The following is a 26,256-nucleotide window of genomic DNA, read 5'->3' on the forward strand; positions in this document are numbered from 1 at the left end:
AGTGACTTAATAATTCAACACCATGAATTTTGTCCCCTGAGTTTGTTTAGGTTATTTAGTATTTTCCGATTTTTTAATTAAACATGATTTAATTTTTCAAGTGATCTTCCGAGGGCAAGCTCATGGAATCTTTATCCCTGCCAAAGTAGTTTTCTTTTTAGTAATAGTTGTGCTATCTTGCAATGCCGGACTATAACGTTGTCCTAAAAACAAAAAGTGCTGGAGTGGCTCAGCAGAGTCAGGACCTTCAGACTTAAAAATTGAATTCTCTGCCACAGAAGACAGTGGAGGCCAATGTAATCAGTCAAGTCGTACATATGTCAAGATACAACACATATTTATTAAAGTCCACTTACAGCATTGGTCTGCAGGACATTACGGTAACTAGCAGCTACTCAGACTGAATTATGTAAATAAGCTCTTGGTAATATAAATAGCATGTTAGGCAGAGCAACTACTAACAAGCACTACAATTGGTTAGTAGGAAATAACCTACAGACAATTCACTGGATATACTGTATTCAAGAGAGTTAGATATAGCTCTTAGGGCTAATGGAATCAAGGGATTTGGGGAGACAGCAGGAATGGGGTACTGATTTTGGATGATCAGCCGATCATATTTAATGACGGTGCTGGCTCAAAGGGCTGAATGGCCTACTCCTGCACCTATTTTCAATGTTTTTATGTTTCTATGTAACATTGTTCTGTTCATCTTCTTCCCAATTTTCCTTCTTCAACATAAGTTTCTCTAAAGTTATAAGTTTCTTCAACATAAGCTTCTCTAAAGAAGTTTCCCAGCCCTGAAACATCGCCTGGCCATTTCCTTCATGGATGCTGCCTGACCCGCTGAGTTCCTCCAGCACCTATGTGTGTTGCTGAAGATTGCAGCCTACTTTTGCACCTATTTTCTATGTTTCTGTGGGTCAGGCAGCATCTCTGGAGAAAAGGAATGGGTGACGTTTTGGGTTGAGACCTTTCTTCAGAATGAGTCAGGGGAAAGGGATTTGAGAGATATAGACGGTGATGTAGAGAGACATTGGACAAATGAATGAAATATATGCAAAAAAAGTAACAATGATAAAAGAAACAGATCATTGTTAGCTGTTTGTTAGGTGAGAACAAGTTACAGACAATGAGTCTTGATAAAGGAATTTGGAGAAAAAGGATGGGTGACGTTTTGGGTTGGGACCCTTCTTCGGAGATGCTCCCTGACCCGCTGAGTCACTCCAGCACTTTGTGTCTATCTTTGGTATAAACCAGCATCTGCAGTTCTTTGTTTCTATATCCTTCCATTCTAAATGGACCTGGTGCCTCTATTCATCTACAGTTGGACAGGTTGGGTGAGTGGGCAGATGCATGGCAGATGCAGTATAATGTGGATAAATGTGAGGTTATCCACTTTGGAGGTAAGAATGGGAAGGCAGATTATTATCTGAATGGTTTAAGAAAGAACTTCCGATGCTGGTAAATCAAAGGTAGACACAAAATGCTGGAGTAACTCAGCGGGTGAGGCAGCATCTATGGAGAGAAGGAATTGCCGATGTTTTGGGTCGAGACCCTTCTTCAGGCTGAACAAGGGTGAAGAAGAGTCTCGACCCGAAACGTCGCCAATTCCTTCTCTCCATAGATGCTGCCTCACCCGCTGAGACTGCAGCATTTTGTGCCTATTATCTGAATGGTGTCAGGTTAGGAAAAAGAGAAATACAAAGAGACCTGGGTGTCCTAGTACATCAGTCACTGAAAGTAGGCATACAGGTTCAGCAGGCAGTGAAGAAAGCTAATGGCATGTTGGCCTTCATAACGAGATGCTATATTTAAGAGGGAGTTAGATGTGGCCCTTGTGGCTAAAGGGATCAGGGGGTATGGAGAGAAGGCAGGTACAGGAAGCTGAGTTGGATGATCAGCCATGATCATATTGAATGGCGGTGTAGGCTCGAAGGGCCGAATGACCTACTCCTGCACCTATTTTCTATGTTTCTATGTTTCTATGTTTCTATGAGAGGAGTTGAGTATAGGAGCAAAGAGGCCCTGGTGAGACCACACCTGGAGTATTGCGTGCAGTTTTGGTCTCCTAATTTGAGGAAGGACATTCTTGCTATTGAGGGAGTGCAGAGTAGATTCACAAGGTTAATTCCCGGGATGGTGGGACTGTCATATGATGAAAGAATGGAGCGACTGAACGTATACACTGGAATTTAAAAGGAGGAGAGGGGATCTTATAGAAACATATAAAATTCTTAAGGGATTGGACACACTAGATGCAAGAAACATGTTCCCGATCTTGGATATGTCCAGAACCAGGGGCCACATTTTAAGATTAAGGGGGAACTGAGATGACGAAAAACTTTTTCACACAGAGAGTTGTGAATTTGTGCAATTCTCCGCCTCAGAAGGCAGTGGCGGCAGATTCACTGGATGCATTCAAAAGAGAGTTAGATAGAGCTCTTAGGGGTAGGGGAATCAAGGGGCATGGGGAGAAGGCAGGAAGGGGGTACTGATTGGGGATGATCAGCCATGATCACATTGAATGGCGGTGCTGGCTCGAAGGGCCGAATGGCCTACTCCTGCACCTATTGTCTAGGTATCTATGGTTAGTCCCTTTGGCGAAACATTCTCCCTGGATTCTGCTGGACTACATTTTGACTCCATTCCAAACGGTTTGTGTTCATCCCTCAGAAGACGCGAGCAAAAAACAACCAACTTTAAAATGGAATCAACTTTCTACGCGGTACTATAACGAGATTTCCGAATAGTTGAAAGATCAATTTGTAGAAGGGACGAGGAACCGCTGCATGCATTTATATAGTATTGTACAGTATAGTATTGTACAGACAGTTTCATTCTTACCCCATGTTGTTCCTGGTCTGCCTATTGCACGCAATCTGGACCCGCTCTAATATTTTCCATACTGGGCAATGAGATCACAAACTCGCATACAGTAAATCAAAACCGGCGGTGCAGTTTTTTTCTCTCTACTCAATAAAAAGGAGTTTATGTATAGAGAGAGGGAGGGAGGGTGGAAAATTGAAACCATATATGAAAGAAAATATTGAGATGCAAAAAGTTAGACCGCGAATCATCGCCGAGCCAATACTCGTACACAAATGAGCTAACTCTCTCACAATTACCAAAGTACAAGGCTTAAAGCAGAGGCGAGGCGCTAATATCTCGCATGTTGCCTCTTTGGCGGTGATTTGTGCCATTGATTATGGAGCGCCTCTAAAGAGTGGTATTCTATATCAGTATACAATTATGTTCCTGAATAAACAGGCTCTTGGGCTGGATCATTCAGACGGTCGAAGAAGAATATCCCGCTAAACCCGGTGACACGGTGAATGCAAGTCATCTCCTTGGGATTGCATGTCGTATAACTAATGTGACCAAATTGTCTAGACAACGGTATGCATGTATAAAACACAAATGAAAGCGAACAGCATTCACAATCCTTAAATAAACTAAATAAACTGTTTGTTATAAGGTCGACGCCATACTGTTTGCCAATTGATTGATTCTATAATAGAGTACAACTTCCCGAAATGTAACTAAAGGCCAATTTCCATCAATACTGTTTTTTTTTAGATTTTACTCTACGAGGCAAGAAAAATGTGTTCTGTTTTAAACGCATTAACAATTCACAATGTTTATATAAGCTAATGACATTTCTTTATTGGGGAAAACAATGCAGTAATAACTTGATTTATAAGTTTTCTGAAGAATTAGCTGCAATGTTCGTTTCAGAGTCACAATGATTCCGTAGAACAGATCTAGGCACAGAAGAGGGACGTTATAGAGTCAGAATCATAGAGTGATACAGTGTGGAAACAGGACCCTCAGCCCAACTTGCCCACACCGACCAACATTTCCCAGCTACACTAGTTTCGTGTGAAAATGCTCCTAATTTCCTATCATCTTCCGTCTGATTTGTTTACGATTCCCTACGGAACTGGTAGACTGAATGGGATAGGGTACAAGCGGATTAAATTCAGCCAAGCACGTTAAAAGTCCACGCACTTCACTGTAAAAATGTATACTTTCAAATCCTTTCATAATCCGAATGATTTAACGTGGTCTGATGCATGCCGCGTTCGGCTAGTTTTAGAGGGTGTTACCCATTCAGAAAACCATGTACACACACATCAGTTTAGACACAAAAAGCTGGAATAACATCACAGCAGGACAAGCAGCATCTCCGGAGAGAAGGAATGGGTGACGTTTCGGGTCGAGACCCTTGTTCAGTCCTCTCCAGTCTTCCCTCCAGAGATGCTGCCTGTCCCGCTGAGTTACTCCAGCTTTTTGTGTCTAGCTTCGGTTTAAACCAGCATCTGCAGTTCCCTCCTTTACACACATCAGTCTGTCGAGTCGAGGACACAATTGGCGATCGAAATACAACAGCGAATGTTCAAGGATGATTAATGCACCTGGCTCCAGTTTATGTACTTAACTTCATCCCGCGTTGAAACCGATCCCTGGGTGTATTAATCACCAGTAAATACACGCTTCATTCCCCTCTTTTCATTACTTGTATGGCAGTTTCTAAAACCGACGCAATAAATGAAAGAAATGAACATTTTGCGCCACTACAGTATACGAGAGAACCCACCACCCCTACACTATGCTTTGGGGCCCGTTTGAATCAAAGATCCTCTAGTATCTTTGGTTTGAATGGGTGAAAAATACAGCGATTCCGAATCTCTGTATTGCGGAACGCACTTGGGCAAATGAAATGCATCTGTCTTTAGCGATTCAGAACTGTGTTCTGCATTGCAACAGTTTCATACATATTGAGCTAGGAGCTGAAGCTAGCGTCTACAGTTTTAGAGTACGGCACAATTATAGGTAATCAAAAGAAAAATAATTAACTTTATCTAGCACCTGGGTGAAGAAGGGTCTCGACCCGAAACGTCACCCACTCATTTTCTCCAGAGATGCTGCCTGGCCCGAACCGCTGAGCTACTCCAGCTTTTTGTGTCTATCTTCGGTGTAAACCGGCATCTGCAGTTCCTTCCTAAACATATTTAACGCCTGCCCGGTTGGGCATTGTATCACAGCTTGCGATTTCAGGTTCTGTGTTCCCCTCAAAAGACTCTCTTATACAAGGCTCGCACTCACCCCTGCTCCCCGCTCCCCACTCCCACTCCCACTGCCCATACTACTCGCTCAGTATGTACTGCGCCGACACGACTATTTGTGCTTCAAACTTCACGGCTTGTTCTGTTGTTGCATTTAATGTGAATGACAAACTAAATGACCAGTGCATAATAGTTGTACAGCCTACAAGCCGATCTGTCGAATTGGCATATTGGATACATATAGATTTTCACATTCTATGTTCATTTGTTTACTTGAAGTATATTAACAGGAATTCATGGAACACACACACGCACAAAAATACACAATGTTGACTAAGCGTAGATGCTTTTGCTTTGACGGGAAGAATGCGTTAAAACATGCATCCAGGGGAATTTGGAGGATGTTTGCTTTTTGCTCAGTTCACACGGCACAGCACTGTTCCCTTGATCTATCGGCGTAAACACACACAAGGCAACCTCACCTCACACTTCCAATTGCGTCCTTCACTTCGCACGGTTCCACCACGATCGGCCACGTTTGGCGAATGCGGCTTTTTGTGTGTGTGTGTGTTGTTGCTGTTGCAGGGAGCCGCTCAGTTGCGGGTTCGCCACCGAACAACTAGCGTGACTCGAGGGTTCACGGATCATTCTCATCCCTTTCAGGAGCGCTCCCTCGCCAGTCACGATGCGGGGGATGTCCACTAGGCGGAGACACTGGCTCAGGGAAATCGGGTTCGGGCTTCCCAGAGCCCACACTGACCTCCGGGATAGCGTCTGGAACTTGGATAACGTGCGAAACAATAGTTGATTCCCAGGTGCACAGAAGATTGGAATTTTAATATACTTATCGGTTATTGCGACGAACAAGAAATTCTCATTAAAACCCCCCCCCCAAAATGCTGGAGTAACTCAGCGGGCCGACAGCATTTCTGGATAATATGGATAGGCGACGTTTCGGGCCATAAGAGTCATAGTGATACAGCGTGGAAACAGGCCCTTCGGCCCAACTTGCCCACATCGGCCAACATGTCCCATCTACACTAGTCCCACCTGGCCCATATCCTTCCAAACCTGCACTATCCATGTGCCTTTTTCATAAACGTTTGGATAGTCGCTGCCTTAACTAATTCATCTCGTTAAATACACCACCCGTTGTGACTGTGCTGTGTAGAAACAAGGAACTGCGGGCGCAGGTTTATTTTTTAAAAAGAGACAAGGTGCTGGAGTAACTCAGAGGGCCAAGCAGCATTTCTGGAGAACGTGATCGAGTCCCTTCTTCAGACTGTGTTTCAGGGTAGTTCTGTTGATCTGTCAGACAGTGACGCTCTGGTTCCTGGTGCCACTCGGTGAATCTCAACCACACGGGTTACAGCGGGTCACGGAGATAGCTCTTCCAATCTGCTCATCTGTGAAGTACATAAATGCCAGTCTTTTTCGGCGACGGGCACATCTCATGAATTATTTTTCCAGAGAAAGAAAATAAATATGTGCACTGCGGTCCCGTAATTATTCATTACAGAACTGTCCTTTCTTAAGGCTGAAGAAGGGTCTCGACCCAAAACGTGACCCGTTCCTTCGCTCCAGAGATGCTGCCTGTCCCACTGAGTTACTCCAGCTTGTGTGTTTATCTTTGTCCTTTCTTTCTGCACCTGCCCCACAGGACTCTGGATCCATGTCTCCATGTCTAGAGAGGGGCCCACAATATTGTCTCGCCATCACCATCCTTACGGTCTTATTACAATCCTCTCTGCAATTGGCAATGGTGACCTCCATTGTCCAGGCCTTAAATTATTGAATGAATGGGCAAACACAAAGCCTCTCATCTCCTTTGGGAAGTTGATCAAGATGGAATAAGGATGGGAGATAGAGGATGTAACATTGAGCAGGTCAGGCAGCATCTGCGATCGCTTAAACTTTCCATATGACGTTGCCTCTGTTTCACTCCTCACATATGCTGCCTGACTTGCTAATTGATTTAATCATTTTCATTTTATTCAAATTATTTCTAAATTTATATTATCTGCAGTTTCTTTGACTAAGAAAGGGGGAAGGTTGGTTATTCGGCTTGTCAAATCCGTTCCAAAAATATTATTGAATTAGCGCACAACTTTCCTGCAACCACGGGCCTTAACTAAAGCTCCGAGATATGCTTCCTGTCGTCAACTTAAACCAAGCAGCCGTCCTGATCTCTTTATTTGCGGTTCCTTGTCAATTTCAATCTCAACACACTTCTGAAGAATTACTTTTGATTTTTCATTCTTGGAATTTCACATAGATGTTCTGTTGCACCTTTCAGGGGAAAAAAAAATCCCAAATCCTGGAATTTCCCTGGGTCAAGCAAGGATAACGAGTTTGTTCTTCGAATTATGGAAATTAAAACCTACATAAAGTCTGTTGAAACTAAAACTTCCTTTTCGCACTGTGTGGCACGGAATTTTCTTAGAAACACGGAATGCAAGTGGGCGAATTGTCTGAGATACAAGTTGGCCTTTTAGCCGAACTGAACAGCAGAACACATTCGACTGAATGGACGTCGCTTGCACGTAAATTATTTATTAATTTATATTCGATATCGGTTAAGAAAATTGGACAGAATCATTTCAGGAGAACGGATCGCTAAGTTTTTTCAAGATGTTTTATTTTGTACCTTTCCGTGCGAAAGTGATGATGGATCATAAAAGCGTCTCATAAGGAACAGCCGCCGAGAAGGCGGACATCAATAGAGTCCTTATTTATTTTTACTCTGCAGCCGAATCTCACATTTTATTTCCTAATAAAATAAAGCGATATCAATATGTATATATTTATATGTATATATTGTACCCAGTTCAGTAAAAAAGGCACATATATACTTTGCACCCCGTGTGTATACATATATATATATATATATATACCTACACGGGGTACAAAGTATTACGTGAAATGCATATCCATTCGATAAATAATACGTGATTTTTCCTTCCTCGGGTGGAAGGCTTGCAAATACTTGACAACACAAAGTGAAGAAAGATATTTCCGTTCTTAATAATTCGATTCTGACCGCATTCGTTTGAAGCTGGCGACGTCAACAATGTTATTATTTTTTAGTTCACACATGTTCACAAGTTCACAAGTTATAGGAGTAGAATTAGGCCACTCGGCTTTTTTAGTTTAGTTGATTGTCACGTGTACCGAGGTACAGTGAAAAGTTTTTTGTTGCGTGCTATCCTGTCAGCGGAAAGACAATGATGAATACGTTTTATTACTAGTATGACGAAGCCAATATATAAGCCTTGCAGAATAATGTCAATATCGGATTCCAAGACGTGAATGTTTCAAGCCGTTATTATTTGTTTGTGAACAAATATATAGATACCCAATCTCTCAAGAGTTTTAATAGCGTTTATTTGTCATTGGCACCGGATATGAACCTGGACAATGAAATTCTTCGAAGAAAGACACAACATGCTAGTGTAACTCAGCGGGACAGGGAGCATCTCTAGAGAGAATGATTGGGATAGGGTTGAGATTGAGACCATTCTTCCTTGTCTCAGCTTTACAGGCACATTAGAAGCAACAACACCAAATATACAATACATTAATCACTATTCTTGGAAATAAAGCCTCTGATAATGCAGAAACCAGAGAACGTAGAGCAAAGTCATAGTAGTGTAAACCAGCATCTGAGGATCATCGCTACACATTTCACCGGTTCTGCAGTCTGAAGAAGGGTCTCGACCCGAAACGTCACCCATTCCTTTTATCCAGAGATGCTGCCTGGCCCGCTGAGTTACACCAGCATTTTGTGTCTATCTTAGTGTAAAGTCTGTAGTGGATCGGTGCTGCGGTAGGGTTGTGGTTTGGGTTGTGCAGGGTGGTCCAAGAGCCTTATAGGTGAGGGGACGAAGCTGTTTGTGAACCAGGAGGTAACGGTTCTCAGACTCCCGTACTTCCTTCCCCTTGGTAGCAGCGAGAAGAGAGCACAGCCAGGGTGGCATTGACACTTGACAATAGACAATAGACAATAGGTGCAGGAGTAGGCCATTCGGCCACTCGAGCCAGCACAGCCATTCAATGTGATCATGGCTGATCATCCCCAATCAGTACCCCGTTCCTGCCTTCTCCCCATATCCCCTGACTCCGCTATTTTTAAGAGCCCTATCTAGCTCTCCCTTGAAAGCATCCTGAGAACCTGCCTCCACCGCCCTCTGAGGCAGAGAATTCCACAGACTCACCACTCTCTGTGAGAAAAAAGTGTTTCCTCGTCTCTGTTCTAAATGACTTATTCTTAAACTGTGGCCCCTGGTTCTGGACCCCTCCAACATCGGGAACATGTTTCCTGCCTCTAGCGTGTCCAAGCCCTTAACAATCTTATATGTTTCAATGAGATACCCTCTCATCCTTCTAAACTCCAGAGTGTACAAGCCCAGCTGCTCCATTCTCTCAGCATATGGCAGTCCCGCCATCCCGGGAATTAACCTTGGAAACCTAATGTGGCATGTGGGTCTTTGATGATAAGAGGCAGCGTCTCCTCAAGTTCCCTTCCATGTTAGGGAGCCCAGTACCAGCGATGGACTGGGAAACTGCTTTCTGCAGCCTTCTTAATCCTTTTGGACAATCAATTAAGATCTATGAAATTTACCATTCAAACATTACTACTAATTTTCCATTCTGATACTTTAATGACCCTACATATTTTTGTGGTGAATTAGCATTTGTGAATTAGTGAATTAGAAAAAAATCTTGGCTGGGATAATTTGACGTGCATGCTTCCAATAAAACCTTTTATCACGAGTTTTACCACTGTTCTAATAATAAGAGTATATCATTAATATAATTTAATTGGATCCTGTCCTGTTTAATTAGTGATTGCATATGTTGCAATTAACATACTTGTTTTGGCTAGTGCTGGTAAACGAGATACATTGATAGCATTACCTGATATTTAGGAGTGGATTGTGTGGTAGTTTTGGGCCACAGCACGGCATAGCACTGCTCACTGAGCGCATTGGATCCTACATACCAGCGCGCCCTGTCTACGTACCTGAAATTCTGCATAGGTTTTGTTCATCTCGTTTTGTTTTAATTTATCTGGTCACTTTCCCCCTACGAGCCGTTTAGAGAGAGAGAAAAAAACCAAGTTGGCAAGTTTGACCTGCACTGATCTCTCGCATGTGTGGCTCAACGGGGGAAACAAGGCAGGCACGTCCCGAAGCCATAAACTGCAACTTTCATGAGCATTGACAGTTTTTTTGTGACCTGTGGGACGACGAATATATTATTATTTCAACTGTGTAAAGGATGAGCAGATTAACGATATACCTGCCCCCCATGTCGACATACGGCGCGCAGATTGTGCTTTGCCGACGATGTTCCTTATCACTTAAACACCCCAACTCAGCCTTAAAACAAGCATTCGTGCAATAATATATATGCATGTAAACGTGACAAAATGTGTCGATGTTTCAGCCTACTGTTAAACCCACTTTATTTATTGTTTATGACACTGCTAAAATGGAATGAATAGATATGTCGTCAGATGCAGAGAGGTGGTGGGGATTTCCTTGATTATTAACTGTCTTGCTATTTCCTTGATTATTAACTGTGTTAAAACAAAAGCTTAAGGTACTTTTTACCCTGTCCAACTATTTAATATAATCGCCAGAAACACGGTTAATATAAGATCGGTAATATAATATACGGGTTATGGGGAGAAGGCAGGAGAATGGGGTTGGGAGGGAGAGATAGATCAGCCATGATTGAATGGCGGAGTAGACTTGATTGGCCGAATGGCCCAATTCTGCTCCTATCACATGACCTTACGACCACTTAAGAATGATACACCGTCAGTGGGAAATGTTATTGATACAGTTCTATAATTGATATAGAAAGTTATTTATTCGAGTGTGTCCAGATAGATGTCTGGACATAGTTGCCTTGTTTAGTTTTTATTTCAATTACCTCAGCGTTGTTTGTGTCATTTGGGCCGATGGACCACCTTCCCGAGTCAGTGGTATTCAGCTTTAGTCCCGACTAGTTGTTTCACGCCAAACATTTTCTAAATATGAGGCGATGCATTTATTGCAAAGATGGCAATTGCACAAATGTTTTGGGGAACGTACATCCCATGTCCAAAGTTGTGCCTAAAGTTGTGAACACGCACTTATTAATATCCCGGCTTTTATTTATTTCCCCCAAAAAACATAGGGTTCTTTAACATATTTGTTCTCAAAAGTCATAGGGAAGTCATACCGGTGGGTTTAGGAAGATTGTTTTCATTAAAAAAAACTTTTTTTTTTAAATGGGCGCTGTCCTCGTCTCGAATTCCTTTAAAAATCCAATGTTAATCTGCCGACTTGTCAGTTTCTATTAATCATTTTTTACAAAACGAAAATAGAAGAACCTGTGATTGATGAATGAAGATGTTTGAACAAACACGACGAATTGAAATGCAACAAAAGCATAGTTACTTCACAAAGAACTAAGCTAATATCTCAATCATGAGAATGCCTTTAGAACACATATTACGCCACGGTGCAAAGCATGATATTTATTTACATGTTTTTACATATCTTACACATGATATTTGTTGACATGTTATGGAATTATCCGAACTTTATTCCTCATTAAAGTGATCAATCTATCAAATATTTCTGATTTAAAAAAAAATAAATATGGTTAAAATATGAAGCGTTTATGCTTTCGCGAATCCTAATTGAAATTTCTAGTAATCAAGACTTCAGCTGCTGTTGCTGCCCTTCCCGACTTTGAGGAGTTGCCAGGAAGGCGGATAGTCGCCGTGCGACATTGATAAGTTCTGCTTCAAGGCAGCCAATGGGAGAAAGGAGGAAGCCAGCGAAAGACTAATGAGAACTTCGCAGCGCGACCATCAAGACTGACTTGGAGAGACGCGTAAAATTGATCCGGGTAAATTGCAGCCTCTAGGATATACAAATCTGCCCCTAATCGGATGAAGATCGTCTTGTGCTGTCCGGGCAGCCCCGTCTCAATACTGCTCTCCCCCCTCCCCCCTCCCCCCACCCCCCCTTTCCACTACAAGTCTGCAAGCGTGGGTCGCGGAAGGAATTCAGCTTCCGTGCGTTTGGAGCCGGAGTCTATAGCCTGCCCCTGTACGTTTCCCGTCCGTATTTAGCCTGCCTCTTCGAAACAAACTTTCAGCCACTACAAGAGGACGCTTCTTAAAAAAAAAAATCGCCGAGAGGTTTTCGCTTCGTTAGACAATGGGTAAGCATCGGATCCTATTAGCACGGTTCAGTTGCAGCGAGTTTGATAGCGCAAGGAAAAAAGATTGCTTTTACACGCATGCAGTATATGTGTGTGTGTGTGTGTGTGTGTGTGAATCAGACCCGCAAATCGGCACTCGGTCCCTCGACTTTGCTCGATTCGACTTGTGAAGGTATTTTATTTTTTGGCAGATGTAAAAAGTAAAATAATAGACCCTTTTGTTGGAAGACGGGGGAGGAGCGGAGATTGTGTTAAAAATGTACATTAATTGGGGGGGTCAAACTGGGACGGCACAAGGACGTCGCTGTGAAGTGTATTAAGGAGATAGTTTGCAATCTGCAGAGCTACATTCAGCGACGGACGCGGGTGGAATGGACAACCCCAGCGCGAATAAAATATATAATTACAAGCCAGTCGATAATAAAGAAATGCTATCTCCAAAAAAAAAACACATGACTTCATATTTTTAGTCGGCGAATGTATTTTTGTTGGAAACAGATGCCGCTTTCCGTGGTCAGGCCTTAGGAGTTTGTGGGATGTAGTGGGATGTTTTGACAGCTGTTTCATCTCTAGACGTGTATCGTTTTTGTACGTTAAAAGCGGGAGGTTATAACGGTAGACCTGCGTTTCTTTCTCTCTCCCGTAGATCAGACGTACGGGGAGGTGAATCAGCTGGGTGGCGTTTTCGTGAACGGGAGACCGCTTCCCAACGCGATCAGATTGCGGATCGTGGAGCTGGCTCAGCTCGGCATCAGACCGTGCGACATCAGCCGGCAACTCCGCGTCTCCCACGGCTGCGTGAGCAAAATCCTGGCCCGCTACAACGAGACGGGCTCCATCTTACCCGGGGCGATCGGTGGCAGCAAACCCAGGGTGACCACGCCGACGGTGGTGAAGTACATCCGAGATTACAAGCACGGAGACCCGGGGATCTTCGCTTGGGAGATACGAGACAGGCTGTTGGCCGACGCCGTGTGTGACAAGTACAATGTGCCTTCGGTCAGCTCCATCAGCAGGATCTTGAGGAACAAAATCGGTAATCTTTCGCACTCGGGCCACTGCGAGGGTGCCAAGCAGATGCCGCCGCAGCCGTCGCTCTCGTATAACCCCATTTACCAGTACCCTTACCCCAACCACATGTCATCGGCGGCCGCCAAGATGAGCGGTTCTGCTGGAGTCCCGATGACAGGGGTGACGGGACACGTCGGTATCCACAGAGCCTGGCCCAGCGCTCATTCTGTTACCAACATCCTCGGACTCCGAAGCCTCGTTGAACAGGCGGGTAAGTGGATCAAAAAGATAGACACAAAATTCTGGAGTAACTCATCGAGACAGGCAGCGTCTTTGGAGAGACAGGAATGGGCGACGTTTCGGGTCGAGACCCTCCTTCGGGTCATTCTTCGCCCATTCCATCCATCCAGAGATGCTGCCTGTCCCACCGAGTGACTCCAGCGTTTTGTGTCTAAATTTCGGTGTAAACCAGCATCTGCAATCCCTTCCTGCACCCCACCTCACCCCTCCGAAATACCTAACTCTCCTCGAGCTCTGTAAAATTGGATGGCAACAACAATTTCGACATTGCACTTCCGTAGAAAGAGACCGCCTGATTTTATTTGTGTTATGGCTCAGGACTTTCTTTGTTACCAAAAATATATATAAAGATCGCATGAAGGAAATGTATGATCGCACAGCTTTCATTCCGAATGTTCCCCTTCTCTTACAAACCAGGCGACTGCTGCTTCTTACAGCAGCGAATTACAGAGTAATGAGAATAATAATTAATAATATTATTATTATTAAAATAATAATAAGAATAAGAGGTGTATCGGCTGCTGAATGTCATAGCTCATGAGAACTAGAAGACATGGGATAAGGAAGTCACAACATTAAGTAGACATTAAAACAGGAGGTCTTTTCGGATTATTTATTACCCATCTAACACTTGTTCAAAACAAGCTATGAACATGAAGGTAGACACAAAATGCCGGAGTAACACAGCTGGTGAGGCAGCATCTCCGGGGAGAAGGAATGGGCGACGTTTCGCGTCGAGACCCTTCTTCAGACCCTTCTCTCCAGAGATGATGCCTCACCCGCTGAGTTACACCAGCATTTTGTGTCTACCTTCGATTTAAACCAGCATCTGCAGTTCCTTCTTACACAAGCTTTGAAAATCTTTGTCCCATTTCTGTGATTCTTATGGACAATATTTGACTAACTATAGGCCTTTCTAGGATCTTTCCACCCCCCCCCCCCCACCACACCCCCTCCCTTCCCCCCATTGCCAAGCCGAAATGGGCCTTCTTAGTTTATAGGAAGGAAATGCAGATGCCAGTTTAAACCGAAGTTTATACTTGATATATACTTGCCCATACCTGGGGCAATGCGTCTGCGCCTGATTTTTAAACTGCGTTATCCGAAACCTATTTGCCAAATAGTTATGTAATTGAACCTGTTGAGATCTCAAGAGTTTTTTTTTGCTTTTGGCAAAAGGGCACTTTTTTTTGTTGAGATAGATTACGGATAGTAAAAACGGAGCGAAAACAAACTACCATTCCCGCAAATATCCATCAACTCTGTCCCGATGGGACTGCGAAAGTTTAATCGGTGCTGTTAAAAATTCCACATCAGCGTGATGACTAATTGTTGACCTTGCAATTTGGGAGCGGGAGAGGTAGCTGGAATATGTGCAGTGGCGGTGACAAATCTGCGCAGAGAATTCGGCCCGAAATCTGCGCAACGACTTCGGCCCGAAACGTTGCCTATTTCCTTCGCTCCATAGATGCTGCTGCACCCGCTGAGTTTCTCCAGCATTTTTGTGTACCTGCGCAGAGGCTGCTTGTTTAAATTTTGATCTGGGATGGAGGGTTGGGATAAAGTCACTTTTAACACGCAACAGTTTGTTGTTTCGTTTTCGACAATAGAAATAGTACGAAAACAAATCGTACGCGGTATAAATCATCGGATTATTGTCATGACTTGCGTTAGATATATTGACACGTGTACAAGACATGATCAATGCTGGTGATCATCGGTATTAAAAATGCTTTCATATCAATGGAAATCTACATTAAAACAATGACAAAGTTATTGAAAAGAAATCCAATCCAAAAGTATCATATACCACTGAGAGTAGGGAAGATTCAAACAAGAGGACATGACTTGAGAATTAAGGGACAGAGGTTTAGGGGTAACATGAGGGGGAACTTCTTTACTCAGAGAGTGGTAGCTGTGTGGAATGAGCTTCCAGTGGAAGTGATGGAGGCAGGTTCGATTTTATCATTTAAAAATAAATTGGATAGGTATATGGACGGGAAAGGAATGGAGGGTTATGGTCTGAGTGCAGGTAGATGGGACTAGGGGAGAATGAATGTTCGGCACGGACTAGAAGAGCCGAGATGGCCTGTTTCCGTGCTGTAACTGTTAGATGTTATATGGTTATACTCCTGGAATGCTCCAAAACGGTACAGGTTTGTAGGTTCATTGGCTTGGTGTAATTGTAAATTGTCCCTAGTATGTGTAGGATAGTGAAAGTGTGCGGGGATCGCTCGGTGGACCGAAGGGCCTGTTTCCCCGCTGTATCTCTAAACTAAACTAAACTGAACTAAACTAAATTAAACTAAACTAAACTAAACTAAAACAAATCTGATTATGCTGGGTTGGCAGCGAGAATAAAAGTTGTTGTTGATATTTAGAGTGAGTTGTTTATGTATCTAAAAGCAGAAATAATGAATCTGCAATGTAAATTGCATGGTTAGACGTTTCACTGCATATCCAATGGTCCTTACATGCAATGCAATTTTAACATGCATTTTAGCCGCTCTTGGTGGAGTCGATGCTTCAGCATATCAAACAAAAATAGAAGATTGGAGTAACGTGAACAGAGCAACCTTCCCCTCAACTCAAAGTGTCAACGGGATTGAGAAGCAGGCGCTCGAAACGGATCTGAAATACTCCCAGGTACTGACCCAACATCCCTCCCGCCTAGCTTTCCGCACGCTGAATGATGTGTTTCTGTGTTCACGCCGGTAATATTGACATCCTAAAGTAAAGCAAACTTGGTCTTGTTGTGTTACAGCCTCCGTCTGCGCTGCCCGCTGTGAGTAGCTTCGTTCCTCCCTGCGCCGTCGGGCCTTACCCCGCATCGAACCAGGTGGCGGGCTATGGGGTGTACGGCGGCCCCGGAGCCGGCTACATGGCCAGCCACCCGTGGCAGTCGCAGAACAGCGGTCTCTCGCACTCCGGCTCAGGGATTACCATGCACGGCGGCGACATCCACACGCCAATGCCCTTCAAACACCTCTCGGCCAGAGAAGGTAAATCGCTTTGCTCGCTATTATGGCCAAGGACTGTTTCCTCAAAAACTCTGGACCAGAACAATTAAACGATTCACATTGCTCTCATAATATTTGGATTGAAAGGATTGAGTGGCTGAAAACAAAGGTTATTGTTGGAGACCTTCACCAAGGTTTATATCGGTTATTCCGATGTTGTTGTAGCTAAAACTACAGGCGGATTATGCAGTGGAACTGACGCAGATATTCGCGGGGACTGATTTACAAAATAGAATGGCTTGTTATTAAGGACATACGAGAAATACAATGAAGTTTCGTTGACGTTCCCAACAATCAAATACTTTGGACCGAAGATGGACGTTTTAAGTGTCTTTTCAGTCAATAATGGCCGTTTAAAGAGACTACATGAATTCGTAACGGTTCTGTTCTGAGAACGTTGTCGCCGCTCTTGGGCCAATTACTGACCAAAGACAATTATATTTTCCAAAATGCTGGAGTAACTGAACGGGGCAGGCAGCATCTCTGGAGAGAAGGAATGGGCGACGTTTCTCAGGTGCCTGGTCTGAAGAAGGGTCTCGACCCGAAACGTCACCCATTCCTTCTCTCCAGAGATGCTGCCTGCCCCGCTGAGTTACTCCAGCATTTCGTGTCTATCTTCAATTTAAACCAGCATCTGCAGTTCCTTCCTACAAATATTTCTCCAAAAAGCTCTTCTCGTTTCATTGTAGTCCCAGCAATTATTGCAAACGGCAAACGGCAGTGGCAATCTGTAAATAGCTGTGTTACTGTGTTGGTGTTGTTGGATGGTTGTAGTTTACCTGCTGAAAATAACAAGGTGTGAATTACGGATTAATACGCTTTCATATTGGTTAGCATTACGATACGATAGAACTGTATTTATCCCAGGAGGGAAATTGATCTCAGGGGGGAAATTGAATGGCACCGTAAATCAAGCATTAATCAATGGCTAACCTTAAATAATAAATAATTGACGAGTAATTGTGTGTCAATACGCAGAGTGGATAGAATTGCAGTTTTAAATTGGTTGACAGCATTTATTGATTTCATTCAGCTTGGATAACAATGAGATTACTTCACACAAAAAAAATGCTGGAGAAACTCAGTGGGTGTAGCAGCATCTATGGAGCGAAGGAACTTCGCTCCATAGATGCTGCTGCACCCGCTGAGTTTCTCCAGCATTTTTTTGTGTACCTTCGATTTTCCAGCATCTGCAGTTCCTTCTTAAACAATGAGATTACTTTATTTGGCTTTCTTTGGCTCTTATTTCGGGGTTTGCCAGACTGTCTTAGCAAAACGTGGTAGCTATCTGGGTTGGACCGAAGAAACTAAAACATCCATTGTCGTGTGTATCAGGAAATGTAAAAGAAAGGCCACACTCCATTGATTAAGCTGTTCTGCTTTGTTAACCCAATGTGCTCTAAATGACCTTTATGCCCTCCACGTCCTCCTTGGGGTTATTCCTGACCTTTACTGCAAAGTTGTCCGCTCTAATCCAAATATATATATTTTTCACCAGCTGACAAATCCTGACTCCCACCGATCAGTTCTGTCTTTGCAGGTCTCATCTTATGTACCTTATTTTATAATTTAAATGCCTTCATCTTAATGTTCGTTTTCCTTCTGTGCAAAAAAAAGTGTATTTAAAGAATACATTTAAAGTGCAATGGTCACTATTCAAAATTCCTCCCTACCAATAATTCTGCCACCTGAACCATTTTCCGAATGATTCACATTTAGACTAACCCGGTGTAAGAACTAAATGCACTTTTGTACAGTGCAGAACATTTCATCAACATTTCAAACGTGGAATCACAGATGATGCTCTCTGTGGTGGGATTTCCAGAACCAGGTGTCACGGTAGCAAAATAGAGAACTGGCCTTTCTGGACAGAGCTGAGAAAACAATTATTCAATTAGAGGATAGTGAATCTCAAGGATTCACTCCTCAAGTTTTACACGGATAGACACAAAAAGCTGGAGTAACTCAGCGGGACAGGCAGCATCTCTGAGGAGAAGGAATGGATGACGTTTCGGGTCGAGACCCTTCTTCAGGCGGGTACATGGATAGGGTAGGGTTAGAGGAATATGGACCAAAAGCAAGCAGATGGGACTAGTTTAGATGGGGCATGTTGGTCGACGTGGACAAGCAAGTTGGCCGAGAGGCCTGTTTCCACGCTGTTTGACTCCATGACTAATAGGGTTGCGGGGACTCAAAGGCCGAGTTATTTCAAGGCAGAGATAAACAGATTGTAGATAGAAAGATAATCGTGCAGTTGGCTAGTACTGTGGTAAAAGGTAAGATCACCTGCGATATTATTGAAAGACGGAGCAGGCAAGATGGGAATGGCTTGCGCTTGTCCTTGTGTGCTCATCGAATTTAATTTGCTACATGTATTCCCCAGCAGTTTGACCAGGAGGGGAAACTTAGACTCGGAAAACCCCATTTAACTTCACGCTGTCTATCTGTTGTAAACACTGCAATACACTTTGAATGCTTGTAGAATGATGTGGAAATGAATAAGAGTCAGTGTCGACCAGACAAGTAAAAGCAAATGAGATTTTACGTTGGCCCGGCCTACTATTATTTAACGTTAACAAATTTGAACGGATCTTTTTGGTTGAGAAAGATTCACCCGACAGCATAGACCAGTTGATTATTTTTAACGCCTAGATCAAAACCACGTTCACATACAGTGTGTGTGTGTGTGTGTGTGTGTGTGTGTGTGTGTGTGTGTGTGTGTGTGTGTGTGTGTGTGTGTGTGTGTGTGTGTGTGTGTGTGTGTGTGTGTGTGTGTATATGTGTTGGGGTGGCTGATAGTAGTTTCCTCGATAGAATAAAATGAGCAGCATTTAATCCAACCATGCAGAGCTCGGCGTGCCTTTAGCTGCAACATTGAGAGAATTTAAACCTCGTGGAAACGGGATTAAATGTAGAATTTAAAACTTTTGAGAAACTGGAATAAATTAATGATACACGTTTAGACAAAGCGGAGACCTGGATGTATTCTGTATGAACAGGTTATCATGTACCGAATTTGTTTTATGCAATTTTGGCAATTAATAAACTGCTATATATAACCATTTGTTTCGTTATATATGGATAAAATCATATGTAATTTTACAAGTGGTTTAGTATATAGCACAAACGGTTGGGATCAGATTTTCGATAATTTTTCTCATTGCCTAAAGGAGGGTCAATATGCATTTTTGTATAAGTCCCTGACCAGAAGCCCAAGGGTGTCAAACCCAATTTTGTATCCTTTCGTGATTATTTGGTACTGAAACAGTATGTGAGTCTGAAGGAACATCATACTCGAAGATACTTGGTGACTTTTGCACCAGCATTTCTATATTTCCGCGAGGAAATATAGCGAATCCAATCCTGACAAAATGCAGTTAGTTTAGCACCTACGGATCACGTTTAGTTTCGCATGTTCCTTAAAAAAAATAGACAATGTTCCGGAGAACGGGGCCTTTCTTGGTTTCACGCTGGAAGTCTCGTATCTATTGTTAATGCTAAATCCTAACCATGCACCTGACTGCAACGTGGAATTTATTACAGAGTGTAAATTCAATGTCACTGAGTTCTGGGATTATGCTCAAGCAGACGTGAAGTGACAGGTGGATACCCTCGTTTGAAGGCTTTCATCGCCGCAGTCTTGTCTAACTTCTGCACAAGAAACTGATTTCAAAGCAAATACTATCTTAGCGTCGGAGTGGGGGAGGGGGTGGAGGATGGTTGTTGAACAGTGGCAGTGCGAGGATTGTGTTCCCACCAGCGTTTGACTTCAACAAATGTATTTTAAAAACATTTCAGAAAGTTAAAAATTAACTACAGATTTTACTCTCATTGGAAAAAATAGACACGGCCATTTGAAAGAACGTGCATTTCGCCTCTTTAACGAATTACATCGAAATAAAATAAAACAACCCCTCTCTGGTGCCTAGATAATCTCAATCCTTCATTGAAGTAAGAAAGGTGACAGTCCCAAGTCAGCACGCCGGAGCCGATATTCAATTGACCATAGAATTGCCCACACCTTCAGCAGTTCATACGTTCATAAGAGATCGGAGCAGAATTAGACCATTCGGCCCATCAAAACTACTTCGCCATTAAATCTACTTCCCCTCTTAACCCCATTCTCCTGTCTTCTTCTCATAACCCCTGACATCCGTATTAATCTGAACAAGGGCCTCGACCCGAAACGTCACGCATTCCTTCTCTCCAGAGTTGCTGCCTGTCCCGTTGGGTTACTCCAGCTTTTTGTGTATATTTTCGGTTTAAACCAGCGTCTGCAGTTCCTCATACACCAATCAAGAATCTGTCTATCTCTTGCTTAAAAATATCCAATGACTTGGACTCCACATCCCCTTCCTACAGTTTAAGTTGAGAACTTCGACCAGGTACCGGCCCCAACAGGAATTTGAAAGACTTCGACCCTCTCGTCTCGGAGTTGGTAGTTCGAGACCCATTTCACAAGCTTGAGCTGTAGAGCAAAGCAGGTTCAGCTGTGCGGTGCTGATTAAGATGCCGCTTTTCGGACGGGCTTGTAAACGACCCCCCTCCCATCTCTCGAATTAATTGAAAGCAGTACAAACGTGAGTGGCACTCCGACTCTATCCCATAGTCAACATCGTGAACGGATTAATTCATTATTGTCACAATACTGTTCCCGGGGTGCATTCTGCATTGGGAATAGACAATAGACAATAGGTGCAGGAGTAGGTCATTCGGCCCTTCAAGCCAGCACCGCCATTCAATATGATCATCCCCAATCAGTACCCCGTTCCTACCGTCTCCCCATATCCCCCGACTCCGCTATTTTTAAGAGCCCTATCTAACTCTCTCTTGAAAGCATCCAGAGAACCCGCCTCCACCGCCCTCTGAGGCAGATAATTCCACAGAATGGCGGCCACTTTTCTCAAAGTCTAACAACAATATACCCTATGTGGGAAATAACTCCAGATGCTGGTTTAAACCGACGATAGACACCAAATGCTGGAGTAACTCAGCGGGACAGGCAGCATCTCTGGAGAGATGGAATGGGTGACGTTTCGGGTCGAGACCCATCTTTTTCCTTCTCTTCAATAATATGCGATGGTTCAATGGGTCAACTGTTTATTTATTATCTGCTGTACCAGGGTACAGTGAAATTATTTTGTTGTTGCATTCAGATCAGTAAGATTATTGCCATACATATTGCCGCACAATCTCCGAATTCTGGGCCATTAGCTGTAACGTGCATTGGGACGGTAAAAGCGCTATACAAATGCAACTTTCTTTATTCAAAATGAAAGCATTACATTTTGAATCGTTTCCTCTAGTGTTCGATGTTCTGCGTACGGATTCGAAAAAAATATCTAAGGACTATCTGTAGGAATGAAATGTAGATAAAGTTATTTCGGCAGAGATACAGGATGTTGGGGGTAACACGGCGGGTAAAGCAGCATCTCTGGAGAAGGTTAATGCACACAAAATGTTGGAGAACCTGTTTAGGTGACGTTTCGGGTCTGGATCATTTTCTTCGGAGATGCTGCCTGACCTGCTGAGTCACTCCAGCATTTTGTGTCTATCTTTGGCATAAACCAGCATCCGCAGTTCCTTTTTGTTGCATTAAGGATTATATTGGGCGTTGGTGTATTTGGTTGGCATGTTTGCCGGAAGACAACGTGATGGGTGGGGTATTTGTATATTTCTAAGTACTATGCGGGTTCGGCCGGGACTCACACAACGTGCTGTAGTAACTCAGCGGGCCAGGCAGCATCTCTGGATGACATGGTTAGACGACGTTTCGAGTCGCAACCCTTCTTCAGACGTCGATTCGTTCTTTAGGGTCCAGACCCGAAACGTCGCCAATTTAGTTTGAAGAATTGCCGCAATCAGAAACATTTCCTATCCGTATCCGCTAGAGATGTCGCCTGATTTGTTGAGTTACTCCAGCACTTTGTGTTTTTCTCAAGAATCGATCATCTGAAGCTGGTTGTGTTTTCTTTCTGACAAGATGCCCGGCTAGTTTTTACTTGAAGCTAGTTTTTTCTTGAAACATTTAGGTAGAAATGAGAGAATAAAACTATTGGATACACTTAAATAGGCCGAATAACAACTACAGAATCTGATTAACATCTAGAGGTGATATTTTGAATTCTTGATAATGACACCATAGATTTAGTTTAGTTTAGTTTAGTTCATTATTATCACCATATGTCTCGTGGTACAGTGAAAAGCTTTTGTTTGCCTGGTGTCCAGTCAAGGAAAAGACTGTACATGAATACAATCAACCCGTCCACGGTGCACAGATAAAGGATAAAGGGTACACCATTTAGTCCAAAATATAACATTGGTCCGATAAAGTCCGAAGCCGCCAGGCCCGCTGTGGATTTCAGGAGAAAATCATTAGATATTATCAGCTATAATTTCAAAAATAAAGTTCGCCCTTTCTATAAACGAAACTGAACCGAATTCCCAATGGGATCAGTTCAGATCAGATCAACTGGAGATGATCAGCCATCTCAGTGTTAGAACAGGCTGGAGAGGCCGAATGGCTTACTCCTACTCGCCCTATTGTCAATCTACCCTTGCGCCCTACTAGCCCCTTGACACCATCTGGAATGTATACGGGGCCTTTTTTGTGTGTTAAAATTGTGATCAGGACGCTATGTAAATACAGTTCTTTAAGACTGACAGCAAATGCAAAGCGTGTTTTGTCAATGGAATGGCTTCGAACGGGGTTGGTAAACCAACATTGTTAACGACAATGAAACGGTTTTTTTGTTGTTGCGAGAAGTCTGTTTCCTTAAGAAATTTGTTTTTTTCCTTCTTTTCTTGCTTTTATTTCAGTGGCGGAGAGAAAACCCGGGAGCCCGGTTAGCAAGCCGCACGAAGCTCTCAGGAACGCTCACGGCCTCTCAATCGCAGTCTCCAGCACATAATGGCGTGTAATGTCGGTAATGGGACATGTGTAACAATCCACAGCCTCTGCGCGAATCGGACCCTCAATCGCAAGGTTTATTTCCAAGAACTGAAACATTTTGGGGGGATTTTTGGTTGAAGAAAAAAAGGTGCATTGAACAGCACTACATTTTTTTTTAAATCCCCTGCACAGAATAGGTGTCCGGTTAGAGGTCTCTACAACGTAAATACAGCGAAGAAAACGTAAACTATAATTTAAGGGGAGAGAATCAGTACAGTCCTCTACATTCAGGGCACGATATTTATTCAGTTCAATATGGTGTTGGTGACGGGGAGGTCAATTGTCTTCATTTAGTCTCATGTCGGAAATCATATCTGTATGTAGCTGGTAGGAATATAAACTCATAAACCCATATAATCACAGCCGATCTACTCATTTAACGCAGGCTTTGGCTATAAATCTGGTACCGTTCATTACCTTGCGAGTAAGGTACTTTTAGTAAGGATTAATGTTTTTTTTTGTACATAGCTTTACCAAACCTGGCTAACGCGTAGACGATGTGAAAAAAAAATTGTGAACATAATGTATATCCGAAACTATAAATGTACAAAATATTTTGCCCTCGCGGTTTATTTTATATTTTTATTTTTTGAATTTAAAAGATGCATTATTGTTGAAATAAAACAACGTTGAAAATAGACGGCTGCTTTTGCTTCGAATCAAACCATCAGTTATCCCTCAGTAGAAGCTACCTGGGCTGCTGAATGTTTTCCGTTTTCGTTACATTTTTCCAGCATTGGTGGTGTTTTGTTTTTATACAAGTGGAACAAATTCACAAGCGGTTCCACTGGACGGACATACAATGATTTACAAGCGCTGTTTGGATTTCAACCTGACTAGATTGCCAAGGACCCTAGCCCAATTATTTAGGGTATTTGTGCTACAATGAGCTGAAACGCAGTACATTTCCATCGTATATTTGTTCCCCCTAATATTTCACCTGCTCATTTAGATTACTTTTTGAGCGAGAGAACAGAATTGTCGCTGGTGCAATACGTTTGCCGAAATGCGAAACCTTTATCATTAATACCATACATGCCGGGGCCTCGTGAAGTATATTCAAGTACACAATTCTAACCTTACATGAATAACACGTCAAAACATGTTTGGTTGCCTCTCTATAAGGAAAAATTGCGTTCGTTGCAAGCCAGTTATGTGGCTGTTACAATTCGCTTATCACTTAAAAAACCCAAAATCTTCGGGCAAGAAGATAATCGGACGAATTCACAGCCGCGCTAGTTGGGTTGTAGAACTGGGTATATCGTGGAACACAAAAAGCTGGAGTAACAGCGGAGCAGGCAACATCTCTGGAGAGAAGAAATAGGTGACTGGTCGAGACCCGGTCTGAATAAGAATCTCGACCGGAAACGTCACCCATTCCTTCTCTCCAGAGATGCTGCCTGTCCCGCTGAGTTACTCCAGCATTCTGTGTCTATCTTCGGTTTAAACCAACATTTGCAGTTCCTTCCTATACATATGTCGTTAAACAATTATTTGTGGTGATGTGCAAGTGATCGGGATTCTCCACGCTTGTGATCTAAATGACTTGAAGGTCATTTTAATTCGCACCTAAATCTAAACCCCAACTTCCTTATTAATTTGGTAATAATATATGTGGGACCTGCATCGTTTGCCTGGGATCCCGTTTTTCACAATGGCGTCATCTTCAAATTGTCAGTCATTCATAACCAAACGATCATTTTGACGTAGTGAAGTAACCTTTGAAATCCTATTATTAAGTCCACTGTTGGTGCGCGGTGGTAGTGCTGCTGCCTCCCAGCGCCGGAGACCCGGGTTCGATCCTGACCTCGGGTGCCGTCTGTACGGAGTTTGTACGTTCTCCCCGTGACCTGCGTGGGCTTTTCTCCGGGTGCTCCGGTTTCCTTACACACTCCAAAGTCGTACAGCTTTGAAGGTTAATCGGCTTCGACAAAATTGTAAATTGCCCCAGGTGTGTGTAGGATAGTGCTAGTGTGGGGTGATCTCTGGGTGGCGCGGACTTTGTGGGCCGAATGGCCAGATTCTACGCTGAATTTCTAAGCTATTCATATTTCAAATGCCACACGGCTGCGGGGTATTGTCGATGCCTGCATTCGTTCCAAAACCCGCGTTGAATTTGGGCTTGGTAAGGGGTTCTGATTATATGATCGGCACGGTCATTAACGCGTCAATAATGGGCAGGTTATTGGAATCTACGCTTACACGAAACCCACTTTAATCATATGTCCTCTTCACTGCTCCGACCCCTCCGCAACAAAACATCCTGTAATACCTGAAAACCTTGTCTGAATTTATTAATGTTTTCAAATGCTGAACATCGATTCTCCGTCTTGGTGTTGATTTACACGATAGGGTTTCCACAAACTCCTGTGCAGAGCGAATGTCCGGGCGGTAACCCGTTCGCCTACATCACAATTTATTTTATCACTTAAACAAAGATGCTTTCCATTTAACCAATTACAACGTTCATGCGTTAAAGGACCCGGGTTCGATCCCGACCACGGGTGCTGTCTGCACCGAGTTTGTGAGTTCTCCCTGTGACCTGCGTGGATTTTCTCCGGGTTCTCCGCTTCCCTTCCACACCACAGGTTTGTAGGTTAATTAGATTGGTACAATTGTAAATTGTCCCCAGTGATAGTGTTAATGTGCAGGGATCGCTGGTCGGTGCGGACTGACCAAA

General features: G+C 43.3%; 1 protein-coding gene and 1 long non-coding RNA gene across 6 annotated transcripts in view; one reads left to right on the forward strand and one right to left on the reverse strand.

The window, feature by feature from the left end:
• Positions 1-5,745, reverse strand: part of LOC116976369 — a 102,172-nt gene extending 96,427 nt beyond the window's left edge. The window contains exon 1 of the long non-coding RNA XR_004412939.1: positions 5,552-5,745. This is a non-coding gene — a long non-coding RNA (uncharacterized LOC116976369). The remainder of the gene's footprint in view (positions 1-5,551) is intronic.
• Positions 5,746-11,881: 6,136 nt separating this feature from the next.
• pax1 (paired box 1) overlaps positions 11,882-26,256 on the forward strand; it is a 43,052-nt gene continuing 28,677 nt past the window's right edge. For 2 of the 5 annotated variants that reach the window (XM_033026206.1, XM_033026208.1), the window contains exons 1-4: positions 11,882-12,293; positions 12,940-13,575; positions 16,108-16,250; positions 16,369-16,606. In XM_033026206.1, the coding sequence (XP_032882097.1) occupies positions 12,290-12,293; positions 12,940-13,575; positions 16,108-16,250; positions 16,369-16,606 (1,021 nt within the window). In that variant the 5' untranslated portion in view covers positions 11,882-12,289. Of the gene's footprint in view, positions 12,294-12,939; positions 13,576-16,107; positions 16,251-16,368; positions 16,607-23,443; positions 23,692-26,256 lie in introns of those variants that run through there. The other 3 variants (XM_033026205.1, XM_033026204.1, XM_033026209.1) reach the window with 3 other exon arrangements.

Source organism: Amblyraja radiata, chromosome 8 (genome assembly GCF_010909765.2).
Source record: "Amblyraja radiata isolate CabotCenter1 chromosome 8, sAmbRad1.1.pri, whole genome shotgun sequence".
NCBI classification, from domain to species: domain Eukaryota; kingdom Metazoa; phylum Chordata; class Chondrichthyes; order Rajiformes; family Rajidae; genus Amblyraja; species Amblyraja radiata.